The 24,407-nt window shown below is 34.5% G+C and overlaps 1 protein-coding gene across 8 annotated transcripts in view; it reads left to right on the top strand.

The window, feature by feature from the left end:
• The window catches only part of Stxbp5l (syntaxin binding protein 5L), a 347,451-nt gene that overhangs the window by 35,178 nt on the left and 287,866 nt on the right, over window positions 1–24,407 (top strand). For all 8 annotated transcript variants that reach the window (XM_048794363.1, XM_048794362.1, XM_015486887.2 and 5 more), the window contains exon 3: window positions 19,058–19,155. In XM_048794363.1, coding sequence (XP_048650320.1) covers window positions 19,058–19,155 — 98 coding nt within the window. The remainder of the gene's footprint in view (window positions 1–19,057; window positions 19,156–24,407) is intronic.

The following is a 24,407-nucleotide window of genomic DNA, read 5'->3' as shown; positions in this document are numbered from 1 at the left end:
TAGGAAGTGTGAATGAGAAATCTAAAGAGGAAGATTAACAGCAGGAGAAGAAAGAGGAAGTAATTTTTTGGTAGGCAAGTGGGAAGAAAGTAGTGTATATAAAACAAACACACATATATATTAAGAAAAAATAAAACATGTTGAAATAGTAGAAATTGGGGGAGGGGAGATTATACAACACAATTTTAATATACTAATCCGATGCTCTAGTCCTCAAGCTTCTAATTCATGCAGAGTACTTGGTTTCACATATATTGGGATGTGAGGGTGGGAGAATAGAGGGTGAGGGAAAAAGAATCTTAAAGGAAGAAACAGGGATTGTTTTGGTTGTAGCTCAGTATCTTTCCTGCTTCGATTCTCATCCAGTAGGTGGGGTCCTCTATTGTTAGCTGGTATCTCAGCCCTCAGAATGGTGAAGTTAACCAGGGTGTCACTGTGCCAGGGCAGTGGCTGCTGGGGATAGGGGGGAGTTAGAAACTGGGTACCTGGCCAGCTGGAGTTTTAACCTGGAGGTTGCCCCCACTGAAGATGGTGATGAAGGTGGCCCAGGATGGAGGCACCTGCTTTCAATGATGGGGTGTCGGATCAGGTGGCGGAAGCTGGGCGTTGGCCTTGAATGATGAATTCAGAGACAAGCTCTGTGGCATGCAGTGTGTGGCTGTTGGCTGTCTTCAGAACCTGTGTGAAGTTCTTGGGTGCAGGCAGGGTACTGCACTTAGGGAACTATCTCCACGGTTGCAGAGTCCCAAGATGGCAGCGACTGGGGGAACCCCCGGTGGTATATGGGGTTCTCACGAGAGTGGTGGCTGGAATTCCTATTCATGGTGTCCTGCATGGGAGTGGCATCCGTGATTTCTGCTCTGATGGGTGGCGAAAGTTCTTTGCAGGTGCTGCTGTCACCTATGCTCTTGCTTGGGTACCCAGTAGTCCTGTGTGAGTGAATAGTTGGGAGATGTACTCTGATAGTGAGGCCTGGAGCCCTGGACGAGCACCGTAATCCTTTTGCAGAGGCAGGAATATTGCTCACAGAGAAACAGTATTCTCACTACTCAGAGAGCAACACAGAATGCTGCCTCTTTCTGGCCCACCATCTTGGATTCCTGCCTGGTTTATTTCATTCATCTCCAAATTCCATCAAGAATCTCCAACCACTATGAATTACCAGAATTTCTGAAGTGTGCTCTGAGGGCCCTGGAGAGTCCTCTTTTTATAAGGTCCATAGGATCTTCTCATCCTTAATGACTTGTCTGCAAAGTACTTGGTTTCACATATGTTGGGGATGCGACATATTTTCTTCACATGCTTTAGATAAAGCAATGCATCACTACAAATTGAATGCAGAAGCAAATATGAGAATTAAGCTGCAAAAAGAAATTCACACAAAGCAAACCAGGTTTTTTCATCTTCTTAGACTCATGACTTTTTAATAATAGGGACATTTTACTTCATTAACTTTTGTTTTGAAATAATTTCTATACATAGATACATCATTTGTTGTTCATATCCATCTACCTTACTCTACCTCACACCCCATCCCCAAGAGTGTGCCTTTCTCATTCCCTAATAGTAATCCCTCTAGTTTCAGGTTCTATTATTATTATTATTACTGCTGTTATTATTATTATTTAGTTTCCATACATGAAAGAGAAACACAATCCTTAAGTCTGACTTATTTCATTCAATATATGGTCCTCCATCCAGTCTATTCATTTTCCTTCAAATGACAGGTTTTCATACTTCATGGCTGAATGATACTGCACTGTAGATATATACCATATTTTTATCTGTTGAGAGGTACCTAGGCTGATTCAGTGTTTTAACTATTGTGAATAGTACTGCAACAGACATGGAAGTACAGGTATTTCTTTCATACGCTGACTTCATTTCCTTTAGATGTATACCCAGAGTGGGATATCTGGACCATATTGTAGTTCTTTGTTTTTTAAGGAAATTCCTTACTCTTTTCCATAGTGACTGTACTACTTTACATTCCCACCAACAGCATATAAGGGTTCCTTTCCCCTCAACATCGTTTTCAGTGATTGTATTTTCTTTTTTTTTTCCCACAATAGTCATTAAGACTGGGTTCGGTCTATACCCAAAGGACTTAAAAACAGCATACTACAGGGACACAGCCACATCAATGTTTATAGCAGCACAATTTACAATAGCTAAACTGTGGAACCATCCTAAATGTCCTTTAATAGATGAATGGATTAAAAAATGTGGTACATATACACAATGGAATATTACTCAGCAAAAAAAAAAAGAGAATAAAATCATGCCATTTGCAGGTAAATGGATGTTGTTGGAGAAGATAATGCTAAGTGAAGTTAGCCAATCCCCAAAAAACAAATGGTGAATGTTTTCTCTGATGTAAGGTGACTGACTCATAATTGGATAGAGAGGGAACATGGGAGGACTAGATGAATTCTAGATAGGGCAGAGGTTTGGGAGGAAAATGGAGGGGGGGGAGGGGGTTAACAATGATGGTGGAATGTGGTGGACATCATTATCCAAAGTACATGTATGAAGACATGAGTTGGTGTGAACATACTTTATATACAAACAGAGATATGACAAGTTGTGCTGTATATGTGTAATAAGAATTGTGATGCATTCCGCTGTCATGTATTTAAAAAATAAAAGCAAATTAAAAAAAAAAAAGACTGGGTTGAAATGGAAACTCTGAAGGTTTTTCTTTTCTTTCTTTCTTTTCTTTTCTTTTCCTTCCCTCCCTCCCTCCCTCCCTTCCTTCCTTCCTTCCACTGGGGAATAAACTCAGGGACACAAGCCCACTGAGCATATCCCCAGCCCTTTTTTTGTATTTTATTTAGAGACAGAATCTCACCAAGTTGTATAGCACCTTGCTTTTGCTGAGACTGGCTTTGAACTTGCAATCCTCCTGCCTCAGCTTCCTGAGCCACTGGGATTACAGAGAAACTGAAGTTTTGATTTTTATTTCTCTGATGTCTAAAGATGTTGAGCATTTTTTCCACTTATTTGTAGGACATTTGCATTTTTCTTTTGAGAAATGTCTGTTCAGTTACTTGCCCACATTTTATTGGATTACTTGTCCTATTATTGCTAAAGTTTTGTTGTTGTTGTTGTTGCTAAAGTTTTTGAGTTTTCCATATATTTTGGATATTAACTCTCTTATCAGATAATAGCTGGCAAAGATTTTCTACCATTTTGTAGGTTGTTGCTTCATTGTGTTGGTTGTTTCCTTTGCTGTACTAAAACTTTTTAGTTTGATGTAATTCCCATTTGTCAAATTTTTCTATTTTTTTCCTGTGCTTTTGGAGTCCTGTACAGAAAAATCATTGCCTATGCCAAATCCAACATCTTGAAATGGGCCTCACCCCATTTTTCAGATAGTCTCTGAGTTTCCAGTCTTACATTAAGGTCTTTGATTCATTTTAAGTTGATTTTTGGACAGAGTGAGACATAGGTCCATAGGTGTCCAATTTTAATCTTCTCTATGTGGATATCCAGATTTCCTAGCACAATTTGTTAAAGAGGCTATTCTTTCTCCAATATGTTTTTGGCAACTTTGTTGAGTATCAATTGACTATAGATGTGTGGGGTTTATTTCTGTTCTATTGGTGTGTGTATATTTTTATGCCAGTTTTTGTTACTGTGGCTCTTTAATGTATCTTGTAGTCGGGTATTATGAGGACGCTGGCATTGCTTTTTAAAAAAAATACCTTTATTTTATTTATTTGGTTGGTGCTGAGGGTCTAACCCTGTGCCTCATACTTGCTAGGCAAGCACTCTGCCACCAAGCCACAACCCTATCCCCCGGCATTGCTCCTTTTGCTCAAAATTGCTTTGGCTATTTGGGGTATTTTTTTTTTTTGCTTCCATATGAATTTTAGAATTGACTTGTCTAGTTCTCTGAAGAATGTAATTGGTATTTTTTGGGGAATTGTATTGAATATATAGATTGTATTTAGGAGTATGGACCTTTTAAAAATATTAATTCTAGTTTAGGAACAAGGGAGGTTTTCCTACATTTTAGTGTCTTCTTTAATTTCTCTCATCATTATTTTGTAATTTTGGTTGTAGAGGTTTTCACTTCCTTAGTTAAGTTTATTCTTAGGTGTTTTATCTTTTCTATTGTGAATGAGGTTAGTTTCACGATTTCTTTCTTAGCAAATTCATTATTGGTATATAGAAAAATGTACTAATTTTTGTATGTTATTTTAGTATACTGCAACTTTACTGAAGTCATTTATCAGTTCTGAGAGGTTTTGGTGGCATCTTAAGATTTTTCTATGTTTAGATTTCTGTCATTTACAAACAGGGATAGTTTGACTTCCTCCTTTTTGATTTTATCTTTTGCCTAATTTATCTGGCTAAAGTTTCTAGTACTATATTGAATAAGTGGGAGTGGGCACTATTGACTTGTTCCTTATTTTAAAGGAAATATTTTCAGTTCTCCATTCTGTATGATGGTTACTTTGGGTTTGTCATATTTAGTCTTTGTTACATTGAGATAAGGTATGTCTATACCTAATTTGTTCAGGGCTTAAATCATGATGGGATGTTGAATTTTATCAAATGCTTTTTCTGCATCTGTTGAAATTTTTGTATGATTTCTTATTCTTGATTGTATGTGCAATATTTGTTCATTTGCATATTATGAAACATACTTGTGTCTTTTGATATGCTCATATTTGATTTGCTAGTATTTTATTCATCAATTTTTATAGTTTTAAAGTTTTATAGTTCTGCCCTTGTCAGATTTGCTAACAGGGTAGCGCTGACCTCATAGAATGAGTTTGGAAGAGTTTTTTTTTCCCCCCTCCTTTCAATTCTATGGGATAGTTTGACATGCATTGGTGTAAGTTTGATTACCTCAGCAGTGGGATCATGCAGTTCTGCACTTTTCTTTGTCATTACTTGTTATTTGCCTTTTCAGGTTTTTGAATATCCTCTTGATTCAATTTTTGTAGTTTACATGTGTTCCTAAATTTATCCATTTCTTCTAGATTTTTCAGTTTGTTAGCATGTAGTTTTTCAAAATAATCTCTATTGATCCTTTTAATTTTTATGGTATCAGTTGTAATGTTTTTTTTTCACCTTTAATTTTGTTTATTTAGGTGAGCACTCTCTCTTTAGTCTAGCCAAGGATTTGTTGACCTTGTTTATTTTTCAAAGAACCAACTAATTTTTCTTTATACTTGAGGCAGGAGCAATTGAGAGTGGAATGTGTACAGTTACATGCAAAGTTTCTCTTTGCACCTTCTTAGACTATATCTCCAGAGATAGAACTATAGTCAAAATCTTGGCAGCATTGCTCTAGATTGCTTTAGCATGTCTCTGTGGGTGGAAGAACAATGGAACCTGAGTTTTCTCTCAACCTTGTTAGGGACAGATGCCTGTGCTTGGTGCTGGGAGAGGAATTGCAGAAACCGTACAGGAAACTACCCTTGGTTCTGGCACCCATGTGCTGCAACTGTCTACACTATTGGTCTGAAAGAGCAGGCCTCTGGATCCCTAGTTCTTGCAAATGGACCCTGCATCACAGCATCCATTCTGCATAGTGTAGTAATTTCTGTAGGCTTGTGTCAGTAATTCCATTAAGCCCAGTCTGGCTTATGAGGTAGTACCCACTGGGCCAGTGCAGTAGAATAAATATCTATGGGGTCACAGACATGGTATTTTAGTCAATTTTCTTGCTGCCATGACCAAAAGACCTGATAAGAACAATTAGAGGAGGAAGAGTTTATTTGGAGATTCATGGTTTCAGAGGTCTCAGTCCATGAATGGCTAACTCCATTCTCTGGGTCTCAAGGTAAGGCATAACATTATGGTGGAAGTATGGCAAAGGAAAACATCTCAGGACATCACATCAGGAAGGAGAGAGAGCTCGCTCTTCAGAGACAAAACATATACCAAAGGCATACAGCCAGGGACCCACCTCCTTCAGCCACACCCTACCTGCCTACAGTTAACACTAAATTAATCCCTAACACTAAGTTATCAGGAGAATAATGCACTGACTAGATTAAATTTCTTATAACCCGGTCATTTAATCTTTAAACTTTCTCACATTGTTTCACACATAAGCTTTTGGAAGTTACCTAATAACCATAACACATGGGAATATACAAGGGGTTCTGACCTCTAGTGCAGTCCAAATTCAGACAGTAGGCCCCTTTTCAAGATAACTCCTGTTACCGCACCCTGTGATTTTGCTGGGAGATGAAGTGAATTCCTTTTCCAAAGCCAAACCACTGTGCTGAATTCAGTCTCATCTATTTAGGTGTAAAGCCTGTATGGACTATGAAATTTTCCAATAGCTAGGATTGCCAGTATCTGTGCTAATAGACTTTTCTGGAACTCTAAATTTTACCTTTACCCCTAGGGAGAGGACCATCCAATGCTGTGGAACCAGGTCAGCAGGTACAAGGATATTTTATTTCTCCTGCTATGCTGCTATTCCAGGTCTCTGGGTTTTACAATGTTCCCATTTTTCTGCTGTTGAATTCCAGTGTTCTTCTTTCCTTTCTAACCCAAACGTGCAGCTGTATACCTGTTGCTTAGGCTTTTCTTTATGGAGGAGCAAGTGAGTGCTGGGTGCCTCTGTTCAGCCATCTTGCCCATACCTGTGTTCTTCCAACCTTAATATTAAACTTTTGAGATCTTATATCCATTTTTTATTATATCTTGGACCACTTAGACTTTTACTATCACGCATGCTGATAGTAAAAATCACTGATTTTTCCTGCCCTGTATTTATAAAATGTATTTATATATTTCAGGGAAATTAATAAAGTGGTAATTTAAATTTTTATTTAAAATTTTAAAGCCATAAGAACTGTGATGAATTATGTGAATCAGTTTATATCTATTCTAATGTGACTGGGCTTATTCTAGAATGACCCTGGAGTAGGAGGTAATAGCATTTTGCTGGTCTGTAATGTTTATTTTTGTAAACCCTATCTCAAAGATCTGAAATGTCCACTGCTCTTCTGCTTTTGACACAGTCTAATTTACTTCTTCCTCTTTCTCCTTCTCTGCCTTTGCCTGAGGCAAAGGAAACCCTTGATGTTATTTATACCCATTAGTGAAGTTAGAAATGGAAATGTTTGATTATTATTCTGTGGTTGCTGTAACTCAGTAGCTGATCTTAGCTCTACTTCAAGTTGAAGCTCTGTTATCATTTTGAATGCTCTTTCTATCTCTGATCTTATTCATATGAGATAAGTCAAGAGTTCTCTCATCTTGAGATAGGATTAGAATACTGAAGAGCTACATAGCACTCATTCAATGTTATCTAATTGTGTATGTACTCAGTAGCTTTGTGACCTTGAACAAGTTGATTAACCTTTCTAAGCCCCAATTTCTTCATTTTTAGTGACATCACCTATCTCATGGGGGCTATACAAATAAGTGAACTAATCCATGTAAAATGTTTTTCATTGTTCCTGGTACACTAAACATACAGTGATGACATCAACCTTTTTGGTGATGATTATGTGAATCATCATCATTGTTTATTAATAATATAATAGAAATGATGTCATTTTCCATTTCTTTGCAACTGGAAGACAAAGATAAATAAAATTATATACTCTGTTACTTCTTTGGCAGGGGGCAAAAAAGCTGTTTCTGTAAGTAAATTGTGAATTTAGATATTATTTTTATAATGGAAGGTGAAAAAGCCCCCTATTGCTGAGATTTAAGAAGGTACCATATAAGGAAGAAAGTTGGTCCTCAAATGCTTAAAGGCTATTTATACTTACAGGAATAATTATGGAAGTGGATATCTCAGAATATTTGAAATGCAAATATGTAGCTCCTTAGGGCATCAGACTAAATCAATAGCAAATCATCTTTAGTAGTCTGACACCATAACTAGGTACATAATTAGTCCTTTTGAATCAGGGAATATCATGCTAAATATAAGTCTATTTGTTGTTTCTTTTAAGGAATACATTCTTAAGAAATATGCAGATACCAGAAGGTTGAGGCAGGAGGATCACAAGTTCAAAGCCAGCCTCAGCAACTTAGTGATACCCTGTCTCGAAAAATAAAAAATGGTCTGGGTTTGTGGTTGGTGGTTAAGTGCCCCTGGGTTTAATCCATGGTTAAAAAGAAAAAAAGAAATATAGAAATATCCATCCATCTATTATGTTCTCAAAGTCTCACTTGGATTCTAGCGCAAGTTGTACTCTCTAGGAGTTTAGATGTATATCACCTTTACATTGCTGTGACCAAAATATCTGACAAGAAAACCCAGAGGAGGAAAAGTTTTTCTGGGTTTATGGTTTCAGAGGTTCTGTCTATGGTCAGCCAGCTCCATTTTTTTCTGGCCCTGAGGAAATGCTGAACATCATGGCAGAAGGGCATGGTAGAGGAAAGGTGTTCAGCTCATAACTGCAGGGACGCAAGGAGAGATAGCAAGGAGTCAGGGACAAAATATAATCCCTAAAGCAATGCCCCCCCAGTGACCTGGTTCCTAGAGCCATGCCCTACCTGCCATCAAATGGATTAATATACTGATGAGATTATACTCATATTCTAATCATGTCACCTCTGCACATTCCTGCATGTGAACTTTTGGGGAATATGTGTGCAAATCATAGCAGATGGAATTGGAAGAGATTTTAAAATCATTTACATTATTCTTTTATTAAGTTAAGTACTGTGTCCAGGTTAGATAGTCAGTGATAGAGCTGGAAACCGAAGTTGGTCTCCTGACTCCTAGTACACAGTATTCTTCCATGTCATTCTGTCTTTGTAGTTCTGCTTCACAACATTTCCATTTTCTTTTAAAAATGGGTTTTATTTTGCCCTAAAACCAAAATATTTTTCTGTGACTACTAATTTCCATTTTTATTGTGACAATGAAAAAGATCTTTAAGTTTAAAAAAATTTGTTCGATAGCTATATAGACACAGAAAATAGTTTCAATAAAAGAGGTATTTATTTCTGTAAAGCACAATATAGAGTTTTATTGAGTTGCTATGAATTTAGATATTGTCTGAGGAAAGAGGCTGCTGTAGCCAGGAAGAAAATAAAAGTTTCATACAAGTAAAAGAGTTTTAAGTGGAAGTGCTAGGATAGGCTGATGTGGTTTTTTTTTTAGTTGAACACAATATCTTTATTTATTTATTTATATGTGGTGCTGAGGATCAAACCCAGAGCCTTGCATGCCCTAGGCAAGCACTCTATCGCTCAGCCCCAGCCCCAGCCCAAGACAGGCTGATGTTAGTTGGTGATTTGTTGATTTGAAAGAGAGGAAAGAATGAGGTAGTCAAGGTGTATCATGAGTTGAAGCAAGAATACTGAATACATTAAACTGTTGATAGGGTCTAGAATAAAAACAAAATTTATGAGCCATATAGTAAAATCACCTAAGATGAAAAACACCAGTGGAAGTACTTTGGAGAGAACTACCTGGCCACAAGATGGCTATATTTTTCAGTTCTCTGTCCTTTATTGAATAATAAAGTGATAAAATACCCATAATTGGCTTGTGTTCTCAATGTGCTTGTACTCATATTACTTTCATCAATATATGTTTGTATGTATCTGTTCTTTTCAAAAGCAAGAATTGGGTCTGTTAATCTATAACTAGGTTTGTTTCCTTGAAGGTATGTATTAACATATGCCTATATGGTATTATGATAGAAGAAGATAGTATGTTATATTAAAAAAGATAAGTGAATTTAATTTGAATTTGGTTATCTAATATTTTGAAGGAGCATTCTTCTGTTACATTTCAGTACTAAAAGTTATATAGTATGCTCAATTTAGAAAGCATATTTACATGCATTACTTCAATTATAAGTCTAAGATTTGTTTGGTTATACTAACAGTATGAATTATAGATTAAAAGTTAGTCACTATAGATATTGAAATGTGATAAAACTCAATAGTTTTTTGAATTCCTATAAGACTATTGAGCTTGAAATAACAATCTTTGAGCTCAAGTGACTTATAATATGCTAGGGAAGAAACACAAGTAGTAAAGAATAATCTGCTTTTATAGTAAATTTAGTAATACATTAGTATGTATAACATATCCCCAATTAAATAATTGTGTATATGGGGCTGGGGATGTGGCTCAAGCGGTAGCGTGCGGCCCGGGTTCGATCCTCAGCACCACATACAAACAAAGATGTTGTGTCCGCCGAAAACTAAAATAAATAAATAAATGAATAAATAAATATTAAAATTCTCTCTCTCTCTCTCTCTCTCTCTCAATAAATAAATAAATAATTGTGTATAACATTATTCAAATGTGAATGCTTTTTCTGTTATGTTATTATGTTATTATTTGCTTTTCTTTTATCTATATCTTACCAAATTTTATTTTGCAAGAAGTTAGACATTCCCACAACTTACAAGCTCGGAACTAGAGGACTCAAAATTTAAATTAAGGAAGGGAAAAAGATGAAATATGTTAGTTAACATAGTAATTTCAGAAGTTAGTATGAAGTATATGTACTACAGGGGGAATAAACTTTATTTTGCCATAATTTATCATGATACACTGCTGGATTTGATTTGTTAGTATTTTATTTAGTATTTTGTACCTGCATTCATAAATCTTTCTTGCTTTATAAAGCTGTAAACTGAAATTCTGTACACTGTGTAATGTGATGAGTTTCCTGAAAAATCACTACTACTTCTCTCTCTCTCTCTGTATCTCTCCGTCTCTCTCTCTCTCCGTCTCTCTCTCTCTCTCTCATATGTACCTCATGTTTAACATGGTAAAAGACAATTTGAGCAATCGGGGGAAGAGTTTGGGGTTAAATTAATGGCAAGTACATAAAAACTAAGCAAATGAAGATAATAATAAAAAAACCCAGGGAACAAAACATGTGTGGCAAAATAAAGAGCAGTAACAATAAAATGTGAATAGTTATGATTTATTGGGAGAATGGGTATATGAGAAGTACACTTAAATGTGTGATGGGGGTGGGCTACAAAGGAGGGGATTCTTATTTTTTTAAAGTCAGTAGCAATATAAAAATGTTATCTTGAGACACATTAGATAAAAATATCAATAACTTTGCAAAATGAATTAGGAAATGAGTTTTATGAATATGCCATATATTGACTTGTTAAACTATGTATATCATAGTGATAAAAATGAAACTAAAATTAAAGATAAAATTTCTAAAAATCAATAAGTTAATAAATATTTAATTTCTGTGATATCTACTTCTGAATATCTTATAAACTGGAGGGGATTTGTGCTTTATTTTCCTATAATTTTATAATCAACTCCCTTTTGAATCTTTGAACATGATAATTTTCTTTCTTATAAAAGAATTCCTAATCTTACTGTGAAATTAGTACCAAAGACCAGTGGCATTTGCATGGGCGGACAGTTTGCCATCCTTGTGATTATACAGCAGACTCATTTTTTTTTTTAAAATCACAGTGTGACAGTTCATAGGAACTGGTTATTTCTGTCACCATTATGCTACTCTGTGGTGTCATATGCCTGCCATATTCCTCTTAGTCTTTTCTTTCATCTAATAGAGGAAAATTTTCGGCAATATTTTCAATAATCTAAGATGACATCAGATTTAGGGAAGAGCTGGCTGCACAGTTCTAGTACTGATTGTTTTTTGCTTTCCAAAGTGGCAAAATATGTTATATCTGTCTGAATGTTGCCTATTATGGAAGACTAACCCAGATATTTTAATGTCAAATTATATGGATTCATGACTTAATGCACAAATTTGAGACAGTTCATTTCCATTTTCTGGAATCAAGATCTAAAATGAATCTTCTCACTCCATCCTTTTTTTATCCAGAGTATAACTTTTGTAGATTAAACCAGACAAGTGAATATCAGAAAAAGTATATGCCATATAATCGTAACTACTTACAGGTGAATCTTATACCTAGGATTTTTAAATAAAATGAAAAATTACTCTCCATGACCGCAATATTCTATCTCCTGTTACATGTTATTTTTTTCATACTTTCTAGTTTCCAGTGGTTATTACATTGTATTATTAGGTAAAATTTTGTGCAATGCTTCTAGGAATTCTATGTTCACACATAGTACTTATATGCCAATGCTATAATTTATATTTGGATATGGATAAATGTGTCTATATCACAAACATGCTATATAGCATCAAAATTCTTTAATTTTTCAGGTTGATGATTAACACAGGAGAACATTCTTCATAAATTAATGTGGTCTACTAAATATTTACCTCCTTTAAGGAATGAGTGGTTTCAGAGTGAATTAGAATGAGTATTAGATTATTATAACAGACCATAATAACTGTGGCTTAAACAATATAGAAATTTTTATTTCTCTTTTTTTGAGTCTATCCAAACATAAGGGACCCAGAACTGATTCAATGACTGTGTGCTGTGAAGAACCCAATACAATCTTTCTATCTTGTTGCTCTGCCATCCATATGGCTTCATCTAATGTTCTGAGATAGCTGATCCAACTCCTGCTATTATATTTCCGAGCCAGTAAGAAGGTGCAAAAATTAAGGACTACTTGCTTTTACATTTAAAAGTATATATCATTTCTGTTCTCATTCATTTGTTCAGAATCTAGTCTATCTGCAATGGAGGCTGCAGTTTTTAACTGGAGCTATGTTCTGAACTAAATGAGAAATTATAGGCAATCTTTATCATATGTAGTTTGGGGTTGTTTTGAAATATGATAGTATTAAACCTGTATAACCAGGCCTAATATAAATTCTGCTTTGCCTCATTGTACTGCTCTCTGTTCTTCCCTGGTCCTTCTGTGTACATATATATCCTCAATATATATTGAGGATGAAAATTAAAACTAAAACATTCAGACTTTTCAGACTTACTATCTAGGTTCTGCTAACAGGAGACACTTGTGTCAGATTAAAAAGTAGAAAGATATCAAACATCCTTTTGCTTCTGGTAGTACCTGTTGCGGTATCAGCAATGAGCAGAGGCTTGTGTATTTTGTCCTTAGGGTAGTAGCAATTTCCTTAAATCAGGACAATATGACCAGCTCGTGTACATATCTGTAACCAATTCTTTCTGTGCTGTAAATATCTAGAGAGATTTGTGTAATTGTTGATATAGTTGACCACTTCATCTCATTCCTTTTAATATTTTGAGGGGAGAGTAATAAAACGAGTGAAGCAAAGTAGCATTAAAAAAAGTTTGATATTTAAAAAACTTAAGTTTTTGTTGTTGATGATGACCATCCTTTGCTATTATTTTACTTTACCAACTGAGCATAAATATATTTCAAAAACCTTTCTGACTCTCTAAAATAGAATTTTTTTTTAACCTCGACACTGCCATCTTTAGACCCTGTTCTGCAATGTTTTTCTTCTTGCCCATTTTCTAACTACATTTTATCATTCCACTTGATGACTTTGATTCTTTTGAAATCACCTCAATACCCTAAGTGGCCCTAACATCTTTTTTTTTTTTTTTTGGTACAGGGATTGAATTCAGGGGCACTCAACCACTGAGCCACATCCCCAGCTTTGTATTTTATTTAGAGACTGAATCTCACTGAGTTACTTAGCCCTCACTTTTGCTGAGGCTGGCTTTGAACTCGTGATCCTCCTGCCTCAGCCTCCTGAGCAGGTAGGATTACAGGCGTGCACCACCCTGCCCGGCTGATCCAACATCTTACTGCATACTTTGTGTGATGATATGATTTGGTATTCTTGAGGAGAATAATATTCTTTTTTTTTTACATTGAGATACAATATACATTTCATTGGTGTTTAGTATATTCACAGAGCTGCCCAAAAACCACCAGTCAATTTTAGAACATTTTCATCACACTGTTAAGTGGCCACTTAGCAGTCAATTCCTTTTACCCTGAACACTAGGCAACCACTAGTATAAATTCAGTTTCTATAGATTTTTCTGTTCCATACATTTCATATAAGTGGAATTATATAATATGAGTAGTTTTTCAGTTAACAAAAAGTTTTCAATACTCATCCATATTGTAGCATGTATCAGTATGTCATTCCTTTTTAAATTTTTTAAAATTGTTGATAGACCTTTATTTATTTATATGTGGTGCCGAGAATCATACCCATTGCCTCATACATGCCAGGCAAGTGCGCTACCCCTGAGCAACACCCCTAGTCCCTGTCATTCCTTTTTATTGGTGAATAATATTCCCTCTTATGGATATAGCACAAGCACATTTTGTTTATTAATCAGTTGAAGGACATTGGAGTTGTTTCTTTTTGGATGTTATGAATGTACGTTTTAACATTTCATGTTGTTATATTTTATATTTTCATTTCTGTTGAGTTTATATCTAAGAGCAGAATTGCTAGATCATATGGTAACTAATTTCACATTTTGAGGGACTGACTATTTTCCAAAGAGGATGCATGATTTTACATTTCTACTAGAAATGTATTAGTTCAGTTTCTTCACCTCTTCATCAACATGTGTTAATATATCTGTCTTTTGATTATAGTCATTCTAGTTTTTATGCAGTTTATTGTTGTAGATAAGATTTGCAGTTTCCTAAAGACTAATGGTGTTGAGTATCTTATTATATGCTTATCATTTGTATATATTGTTTGCATACAAATCTTTTTGAGATCTTTTGGCCATTTTAAAAATGAATTATTTTTGTGCTTATCATTGAGTTATCAGAAACATTGTGGATATGAGTTTCTTTTCAGGCTGTTGATTTGCAAATATTTTTCCTATTTTGTGAGTTGTTCACTTTCACATCCTTTATAGCACAAAACTTTTTAATTTGAAAAAATTTCAATATGTCATTTTTTTGTTTTGGACTTTGGGTGTCATATTTAATAAAGCATTGCCTAGCATTCCACAGTGTAGACATATATAAAAACATCATGCACAAGTAAGGAGTCCAACTTATTTTGTTAGCATGTAGATATCCAGTTGTTGAAGCACCATTTGCTGAAAAACTATTCTTTTCTCATTGAGTTGTCTTGGCACTGTTCTCTGTCAAACTATTGAAAATATGAGGATTTATTTTTGGAATCTTGATTATGTTTCATTGATCTATATGTCTGTCCTAATGCTTGTACCTTATTTTCTTGATTACTATAGATTTGTATAAGTTTTGAAACCAAAAAATCATGAGTCCTTCAACTTTGCTTTGTTTTTTGAAGATTGTTTTGCTATTCTTGATCTCTTGAATATTCTTATGAATTTGGGGGTGAGTTTTTCAATTTCTGCAAAAAAGCCAGCTGGGATTTTGATTGCTTTGATTCTGAAGATCAGTTTGGGCAGTTTTACCACTATACCAATACTAAGTCTTTTAATATGGGATTCTTTTCCTTTTATTTAGATCTTCTTTAATATTTTTCAGTTTTAAAATACTTTTTAGGGCACAAATTCTACACTTATTCTTAAATATTTCACTACTTTGGGTGTTTTTTTTTTTTGGAAATGTAATTATCTTATTTCGTTTTTAAAATTTCATTTTTATATGAAGTCCTCATAAAATCATACAATATCCTTATGAGAAAGAATTGAGTTTCTACTCCCAATTTTGCTACTTGACCAATCAAGAAATAGTTTTAATAAAAATGCTTTGAATTAGTTAAATCAACTCAAGTTTTCTCTACATCTGAGAACAATAATGTCATTTTTCTTCTCTTAATATTGATGGAATGCTTGATCATGAACAGTATCGTGTGCAACTATCAATAAATAATGTCTTCATTGAATGAATGATTGTGTGAATAATTTTTAAATTACATATGTTTTCTAAGCAACTTTCAGGAATTTAAGGAACATGGATCTAAGAGACATGCTCGAAACAGATTCATTTAGCTGTTAAACAAAAGTAGTGTAAAATATGAATTTTGAATGGAACAAAAGTATTAATTATAAATGAGTAACAGTGGAAATCTAAACCATATTTTGTCATTGGCAGTACAAATATCCTCAACGGGTCTCACAATTGACTTTAATTTTTTTTAAAATGTGTTTATCTATACACTATAGTTACATACAATAGTGTGGGATTAACTTCAACATAATCATACTTGCATGGAATATAGTTTGCTCCATTTCAGTCCCCAGTACTTCCTGTTTCCCTCCCCTCTTCTCTCCCCCTGTTCTTCTTCTATTCTATTGGTCTTCCTTCTATTTTATTATTTTTTAATTGGTGTTTTATAAATATACATAAATGTGGAATTCACTGTAAGATTTTACATAGTAGTTCTGTATAATCATTCTTGCTGAACTCCTTCATTAGTTCCAAATTTTTAGTGTGTTTCTTGGGGTTGTGTATATACAAGATTCTGTCATATACAAATACTTTTATTTCTTTCCAATCTCGATTTGTCTTCTTTTTCTTATCTAATTGCTCTGAATAGATCTTTCAATACAATATTTAATAGAAGTGGCGAGAGTGCATATAATTATCTGTTTCCTAACCTTAGAAAGAAAGCATTAATTCTTTCAGTAATTGGTATGATGTTAGCTATAGGTTTTTGTACATACTGTTTATTAGATTGAGGAGATTCTCCACAATTTCATCAATTGTGTTTTAATATGAGAAAGGATGTTGAATTTTCTGAAATTCCCTTTTTGAATCTGTTGATATGATCAAGTGATCTTTGTCCTTTATTCTATTGATACATTAATTAAATTTTCAATGTTAGAATGATATGTCAAAATACATTCTACTGTATTTATGATTTTCAATGTTAGAATGTTAGAATGATATGTCAAAATACATTCTACTGTATATATAACTAAAAAGAACAAATAAAAAAAATAAAAAAATTAATGTTAAACCAGTCTTTCATTCTTGAGATAAATCTCAACAAGTCATGTTACTAGAATCCATTTGATAGTATTTTACATCTATATTAATAAAAGTTATATGTATTTAGTCTTCTTTTCTCAACATGTCTTTGCCTGCTTTTTTATTTTTTTAAATCAGGCTAATATTGGCTCATCATTCATTGAATGAGTTGGAAAGTGTTCTGACCTTTTGTGTTTTTAGAGAGGAACTGTATTCTGATTTTTGTAATCCACAGTGCTCTGTAAGAAAAGTATGAATCTCTTCCTCTTGACAATTTCATGTTGCTAAATCTATATCAGAAATAAACTATGTCAGAATCAAGAAGTAAATATTTCAGTTACGAGTCACAACTGAAAAATAGTATTTTTACCAACTGCCTAGCAGAATTCAAAACACTCTTGTCAGCTTTAATGATGTATGTCAGTTCTCTATGGCCAGCAGGTGTCTCCCAGCAGCTAATATAGGATATTTAGTTATTGTATCCTTTTGTAGCCTAGAAGGACCTCTTTCACACTCTATGTAGAATAGATAGAGCAGTGGAGTTGGCTGCATGCCATGTGATACACGTGCTTTAGCAGAACAAAGGAGCATAAATTGGGCTTGCAACAGAGAAAGTTATTCCCACACACAGCAATGAGCTAAGCACAGACCATGTAGACATTTTATCTCTTGGTAAGGAAGTGTTCCAGGTACAATGTATTCTCCTGCAGCCAAATGGGTGTCAAAAGACTGTATGAGACTGCCTTTGTCAGCACCAGTTTAGTTGAAAATTCTTTGATTCTAAAACAGTAGTTGATTGTTTAAGAACATTATGAAATATTCATATTATAATAGGCTACACGTTTACACATTTTTTGTGAAAGTACGTTGAGTGAAAAAAACAGATCATGATCATGGATCATGTAATCTAAACCTCATGTATATATTATGTAGTATATACATACATGTTCTTGTACGCTCTAAAAAAAGGAGGGAGTTATGCTTTTCTTTCTCAGGGGAAGAGTTTTAAATTAACTACATGCTGTGGTTGATTTTTTTTTTTATCTTGAATACTTACAAATGTAGCATTTTGTTATCACAACATTTCAACTAGGAAACAATTCTGGGAGCACCAGATACATAGATGAACTGTATATAGAATTTGTCCTCTTCTGACCTGAGTCTTCTACCCTTTGAAAAGATACAGCATATTCCATATTAAAATGAAAATATTTCTAACATTACATGTTCCTTCTCATATGTCTTTTCCTTAATGAGTTCCTTATATTTTTATGTTTTTCTTTTGTGTTAATATGAAAACTTTCAAACATCAGAAAAGTCGAAAGAACTTGTGAATTCTCATGTGTGTATTCTCACCACCTAGATTTGACAAGTTTCATTTTGCTGTATTTATCACATGTCTATTCATTCTTCTTTTCATCTCTCTGTATTTTGGAGATGAATTTTCAGCTTGCAAATGTCAGTACAATTTAACACTTCAGAATGCATAACATTACTTTTTCTTAACTCTTTTTGAAGAACAATCTACATACAGGGAAATCACAAATTTTATTGTATCATTTGATAAGTTTTGACCAACATATACACTTTTGTAATATAAACCTCTATCAAAAATATTGAATATTACTTTCATTCAATTAAGTTCCTTTGTACCACTCTCCAGTCAGTTCTCCTCAAAGTAACCAGTATTCTGATTTTTTTCACCATAGATTTGTTTTGCTTATTATATATAAATGGAATCCTACTATATAAACTCTTTTGTGAGTGGCTACTTTTATTTAGCATAATGCTTTGAAGAATCATTCACATTTTGCATCTATCAGTAGTTTATATCTTTTAATTATTGAGTAGTAGTTTACAATATGAGGATACCATATGTTTTTTTAAATTATCATACCACAGTTTTGTTTTATTTTGGACATTTTGGCTATTTCCATTTTTTTTTTACTATTATAAATACAATTGCTGGAAATATAATTAGATAAGTCATTTTGTGGAAACATTTTTAAATTTTCTAGGTGCATATATAGGCATGGAATTGCTAGGTCATGGACTAGGTATATGTTTAGTTTTATAAGAAACTGCAAGATATTTTTCTAAAGTGGTGTAAAATGACATTCTTTATACTTCCTCTAATAGTGTATGAGATTTTATGTTACTCTATATCCTTGTCAACATTTAGTGGTAGTTTTTTTTTTCCTTTAAAAATAAGTTTAGTCATTCTGGTTGCTGTTTATCTTGTTATCATTTTAGTTTTTAATTTTTGTCATTACTGTATTATTTGCTCTCTTTCAGACTGTTCGGCATGGTTTTCCTTATCAGCCCACTTCGTTGGCCTTTGATCCAGTTCAGAAAATCTTAGCTATTGGAACAAGGACAGGTGCTATACGAATGTATCCTTAATATTTGGTTCATTATTACCTACATTAATATTAATTAAATGTTCTTAAACATTCAGGTAAGAGAAATATTTATGTCTAAATAAAATTTATTGCTTCTTTAGAAATAACCATTATGAGGTACTATGGTGCACGCCTATAATCCCAGGGAATTGGGAGGCTGAGACAGAAGGATTGCAAATTCAAGAGGCCTCAGCAATTTAGCCAGGCCCTCAGCAACTTGGCAAGACCCTGTCTCAAAAAATAAAAAGGACTTTGGATATGGTTCAGTGGTTAAGTGCCTCTGGGTTCAATCCCCAGTACCAAACAAAAAGAGTAACTATCTATAAATATATGTGCACATTTTCATCTGATGTAAGTTTTCACTTCTCTGATATGCCCTCCACCAAACAAAAAGAGTAACTATCCAAAAATCAAATTTATTGACATGTTTTTAATGTCTTTGAGATTAGTACTGATGTCCTTTCTTAAATTCCTGTTATTGGTAGTTTGTATTTTCTTTTTCCTGATCACATCTTGGCTAGAAGATTATCAATTGTACTGATTCTTTAAAAAAGAATCAACTTTTAGATTCATTGCTTTTTCTCTAATGTTTTACTATATTCTATTTCATTAATTTTTGATTCGATCTTTTTTTCTTTTACTTTGGGTTTAATTTGATCTTATTCTTTTAGTTTCTCAAGGTAGAAACAGATCATTAATTTGAGAATTTTCTTCTTTTCTACTGTGTACCTATAGTACTATAAATTTCCTCCTAATTGCTTTAGTGTCATCTCAGTTTTTCAAATTAATTATATCATTTGAGATAATATAAACTCACAACTAGTTGTGAGAAATCCCTTGTACTTCCCCCCCCCAATTTCTTCCAGTTGTAACATCTTATAAAACTATAGTATAATATCACAATCAGAATATTGATACTGAGACCATCAAGATACAGGACCCTTCTACCACTATAGGATTTATCATGTTGCCCATGTGACTGCTGTCCAATCTAACTTTCCACCACCATTATTTGACCTCTAACAACCACTAATTTAGTCTTCATTTCAAAAATTTTGCCATCTTGAGAATGTAATATAAGTAGAATGGCATAGTATATAACCTTTGGGGTTCAGCTTTTTTTTTTTAACTCCTCATTAATCTTTGAAGATTCACCCAAATTGTTGCATATATTCATCCCTTGGGATCTACAAGGGATTGGTCTCAGTTCCCCCCAGGGATGCCAAAATCTACAGATGCTCAGGATTCTTATGTAATGTGGTATAATATTTGCATAAAACCTACACATTCCTTTGGAATGCTTTAGATTATCTCCAGATTACTTAAAATATCTAGTGTATATAAAATACTATATAAATAGTTTTTACTACTATATTGTTCAAGTAATAATGACAAGAAGAAAGTCTTTGTATATTCAATACATATGCACTTTTTCCCCCAATATATTTGATCCATGGTTTGTTGAATTTGTGGATGTAGAGCCCACCAATTTGGGAGTTGACTGTATAAGAGCAGTTTATTCCTTTTTATTGTTATTCCACAGTTTAACTGTTTACCTGTTGAAAGATATTTGAATTGTTTTTAGTTTCTGGTCATTATTACTAAACAGCTGTGAATATATGTGCACATTTTCGTATGGTATAAATTTTCACTTCTCTGATATAAATGCCTAGGAGTAAAATATGGGCAATCGTATGGTTATTGCATGTTTTATTTTTTAAGTATAAAGTTCAGAGTTATTAAATACATTTATACTATTGAATAACTGTCATTGCCATCCTTCTCCATACATGTTTTCATCTTATAAAACTGAAACTCTATAATAAATAATTCCACATTCCTTTCTCCCATAGTCTCTGGAAACTACCATTCTCTTTTTGTCTCTATAATTTTCATTATTTTAGCTATGTCATATTAGTGGAATCATTTAATATTTGTCTTTTTTGTGACTGGCTTATTTATTTATCATAATGTCTTCAAGGCTTATCCAGGTTGTAGGGTATGCCAAAATTTTCTTTCTTTTTAAGGTTAAATAAGATTTCATTGTATTTACACATCATATTTTGATATCCTTTCATTTGTCAGTGGATACTTGGGTTGCTTTTGTGGTTTAGCTATTGTGAACAGTGCTACTGTGATCATAGGTCCTCTTTTTTTTTTAGAGAGAGAGAGAATTTTTTAATAGTTATTTTTCAGTTTTCAGCAGACACAACATCTTTGTTTGTATGTGGTGCTGAGGATGGAACCTGGGCTGCATGCATGCCAGGCGAGCGCGCTACTGCTTGAGCCACATCCCCAGCCTATAGGTCCTCTTTGAGACATTGGTTTCCAGGTATTTTGGGTATGTTTCCAGAAGTAATTCTATTTAAAAATTTTTGAGGAATCTCCATTCTGTTTATTAGTTTTGTAGTAATACTAATTTACATTCCCATCTGTAGTCAACATCTTTTGCTGAACAAAATGTTTTAATTTAAGATCATCTATTTATATAGCTAAACTTTAAGACTTTTAATTGCAAGTCTTATGTAGACTTTGGACCAGAATTTTCAGGTAAAGCAATTTCCATAATAGCAGGGTTTTGTTTAAGATTTTTTTTAAAACTTATTTTATTTTTAAAATTGATTGATTTATATGTCTATTTATTTTGGTCTCAGTCTAGCAGTCTTACATGTTTTCTTTTTATCTAGGACTAGTTTAACTATAAAGCTTTCAAACAATCTTGAGTAATAAAATCATATTAAAATAAGCAAAAGGTGAATGGAGTTAAAATTGAGGGCTAAAAGTTCTTTCATCTTAACTCCATAATGAATTTTAAGAATTATCTTAAAGTGTTTATAAGAAAATTTAAAATTAGACATGCATGTCAAACCAAATATTAAACAAGGTGTATAAACCAAAAGCATTTTGCCAGAAAAAGGACATTAGCTTAATTATGCTTAAAAGGTGTAGGAGAGGGCTGGGATTGTGGCTCAGTGGTAGAGGGCTCCCTTAGCACAGGCGGGGCCCGGGTTCGATTCTCAGCACCACATAAAAATAAAGGCATTGTGTTGTGTCCATCTACACCTAAAAAAAAAAAAAAAAAAAATTAAAAAAAAAAGTATAGGAGAAACTTCTGTCAAAAAGAGGGGACTTTCCATAGGAACTCTCACAGAAGTATTCCTAGGAATTTGAGGGGGCAGTTTACCTTGCTGGGTTTTGAATTAAATTTCTACTCAGTTTTTCTGCAGCACCCCATTCGTGATTCTATCTGGTGGCCAGAGCTAGAGTTGGTTCTGAGGAAATATTTGCAGTCATTAATATGCTGCTTTTGGGGATTTCTAATCAGAGCATCACCAATGAGCCAAATATATCCCCTATTACATGTATCAGAAAATCTGAACACCAAGGGGAGTGTGGGATTGCTCAATGTGTAGGATGATCATTCCCTTCTGTACACCCCCCACATGAACTGTATTTTTTATTTTGGGGGGCTGGAGGATACTGGGGATTGAACTTACAGACACTAAGCACTGAGCCACATCCCCAGCCCTATTTTGTATTTTATTTAGAGACAGGATCTCACTGAGTTGCTTAGAGCCTCACTTTTTCCTGAGGCTGGCTTTGAACTTGTGATCCTCCTGTCTCAACCTGCCAAGCCATTGGGATTATAAGCGTGCACCTATAATGCCACCATGCCTGGCTTTCACATGAACTGTTTGAGTTTCTTCTAACCCAAGATTGTGGTATATTTTTTCTCACTTGGCTTCCTGTGAGACCACTTCATGTCATAGGTAAGATGCTCTGACACTTCTATCATGAGTTAGTCACCCAGGGGCATTCAGAGTGGGCCAGAGGGAGCATTTGTCTCTGAAGTTTGGAGACCCTCATGTAGAAAAATTTCTAATAGAACTATTTCCTGCAGCCATCAAATCCTTTAGCTTCTATCTAGTTAATTATCATAAAAACAGACTAATCAAATACTAATGGACAAAAGAACATGTAAAATGATTAGATTAAAGTGCACATTCAGATCAGAACAGAACCAAATCAGATATCCCAGAGTGAGAGTGACCACAAGGTCAGGTGGAGACTGGCAAGTTAAAGAGATTTCAAGCCATATAACATGAATTACTTATAAAATAATTTCTTCAGCTTGGTGATCTGCTATGGGCCCCTTACCTCATTGATGCTATGCCAGAGAACTTTCCAGTAGTAAATGCCTCACTAGAGGGGCCACTGAATACTTATCAGCTTTGGTAGTCAGACACTATATTTTTCCTCTTGAGGCTTGTGGAGTTTTAGGAGCAGCTGAAAGAAGGATGGAGTGAAATCCCCCAAATATCAGTGAACAAGAAGCAGCAGAAAGGAAACAGCTGCTCACTGAGGTTTAGCCAGACTCATAGAGATAACAACAACAAAGGAAACCACAAAAGAAGTTGCAACTATACCTGTATTGATCATTATGCTCAGGGGTTCCTAATACCTTACTGAGGGCTAGTCAATCATCCCTAGTCCTTCCCAGGTGTCCTCCCTTGGTGTCTAACCTCACAATGGAGGTGTAAAAATTTCCCAAGAAATTTCCCTTAGATTTCCTGTGTTCTTTTGGGTTGCCAGTTAGCTGAGAATCAAATCTGTCCTATCAGTCACAGTTCTTCCTGGTCAGTGGTCACTGGCTAAAGAGAAAATGGTCCAGGGAGGAGAAGCTAGGTTATCAAGTAGAATGGTCTTGGGAACACTCCCCACCCCCAAATGGGTGAGCACTAACAAGCCTCCCTGAGTCCTAACAACTTAATGGAATTAGTCCAGGCTGAGTTGCTGCTACCCACTGTTTCTACTTCTGGAGTTAAGGAAACTCTTAGGAGCCATTGGGAACCCTCCAATCTAGGAAGACCAAGGTTGTTCCTGCAGAGCAACCAGAAATTTGTCATGAACTTTTCATGATCTTTTCCTATTTGGTACTGCTTGCAAATAACCAAACAGTCTTAAGGCAAGCAGGAAATTTTTATTCAGTAGCCTAAAAAAGGAGAAGGGGAGCTCAGGCTCTAAACCTTCTCCCCAAGCAGATCTGGTGTCTGGGTTTTTATCAGAACTGATTTATGAAGGGGATGGTGTAGAGTATTAAAGCTGTCTCTATAAGGGATTGGCAGTTGGCAGTTGAAGAGTGGTTATGGGCACCCAGCCTTGATTTCCACAGTCAAGCAGCTCCTTCTAACAAGCAGATGAAAGCAATAAGTTACTGGTAGGTGGGTTGCATGGTTGCATGG

Source organism: Marmota marmota, unplaced genomic scaffold, assembly GCF_001458135.2.
Source record: "Marmota marmota marmota unplaced genomic scaffold, marMar, whole genome shotgun sequence".
NCBI lineage: Eukaryota > Metazoa > Chordata > Mammalia > Rodentia > Sciuridae > Marmota > Marmota marmota.
This window is presented reverse-complemented; position numbering and strand designations above follow the sequence as displayed.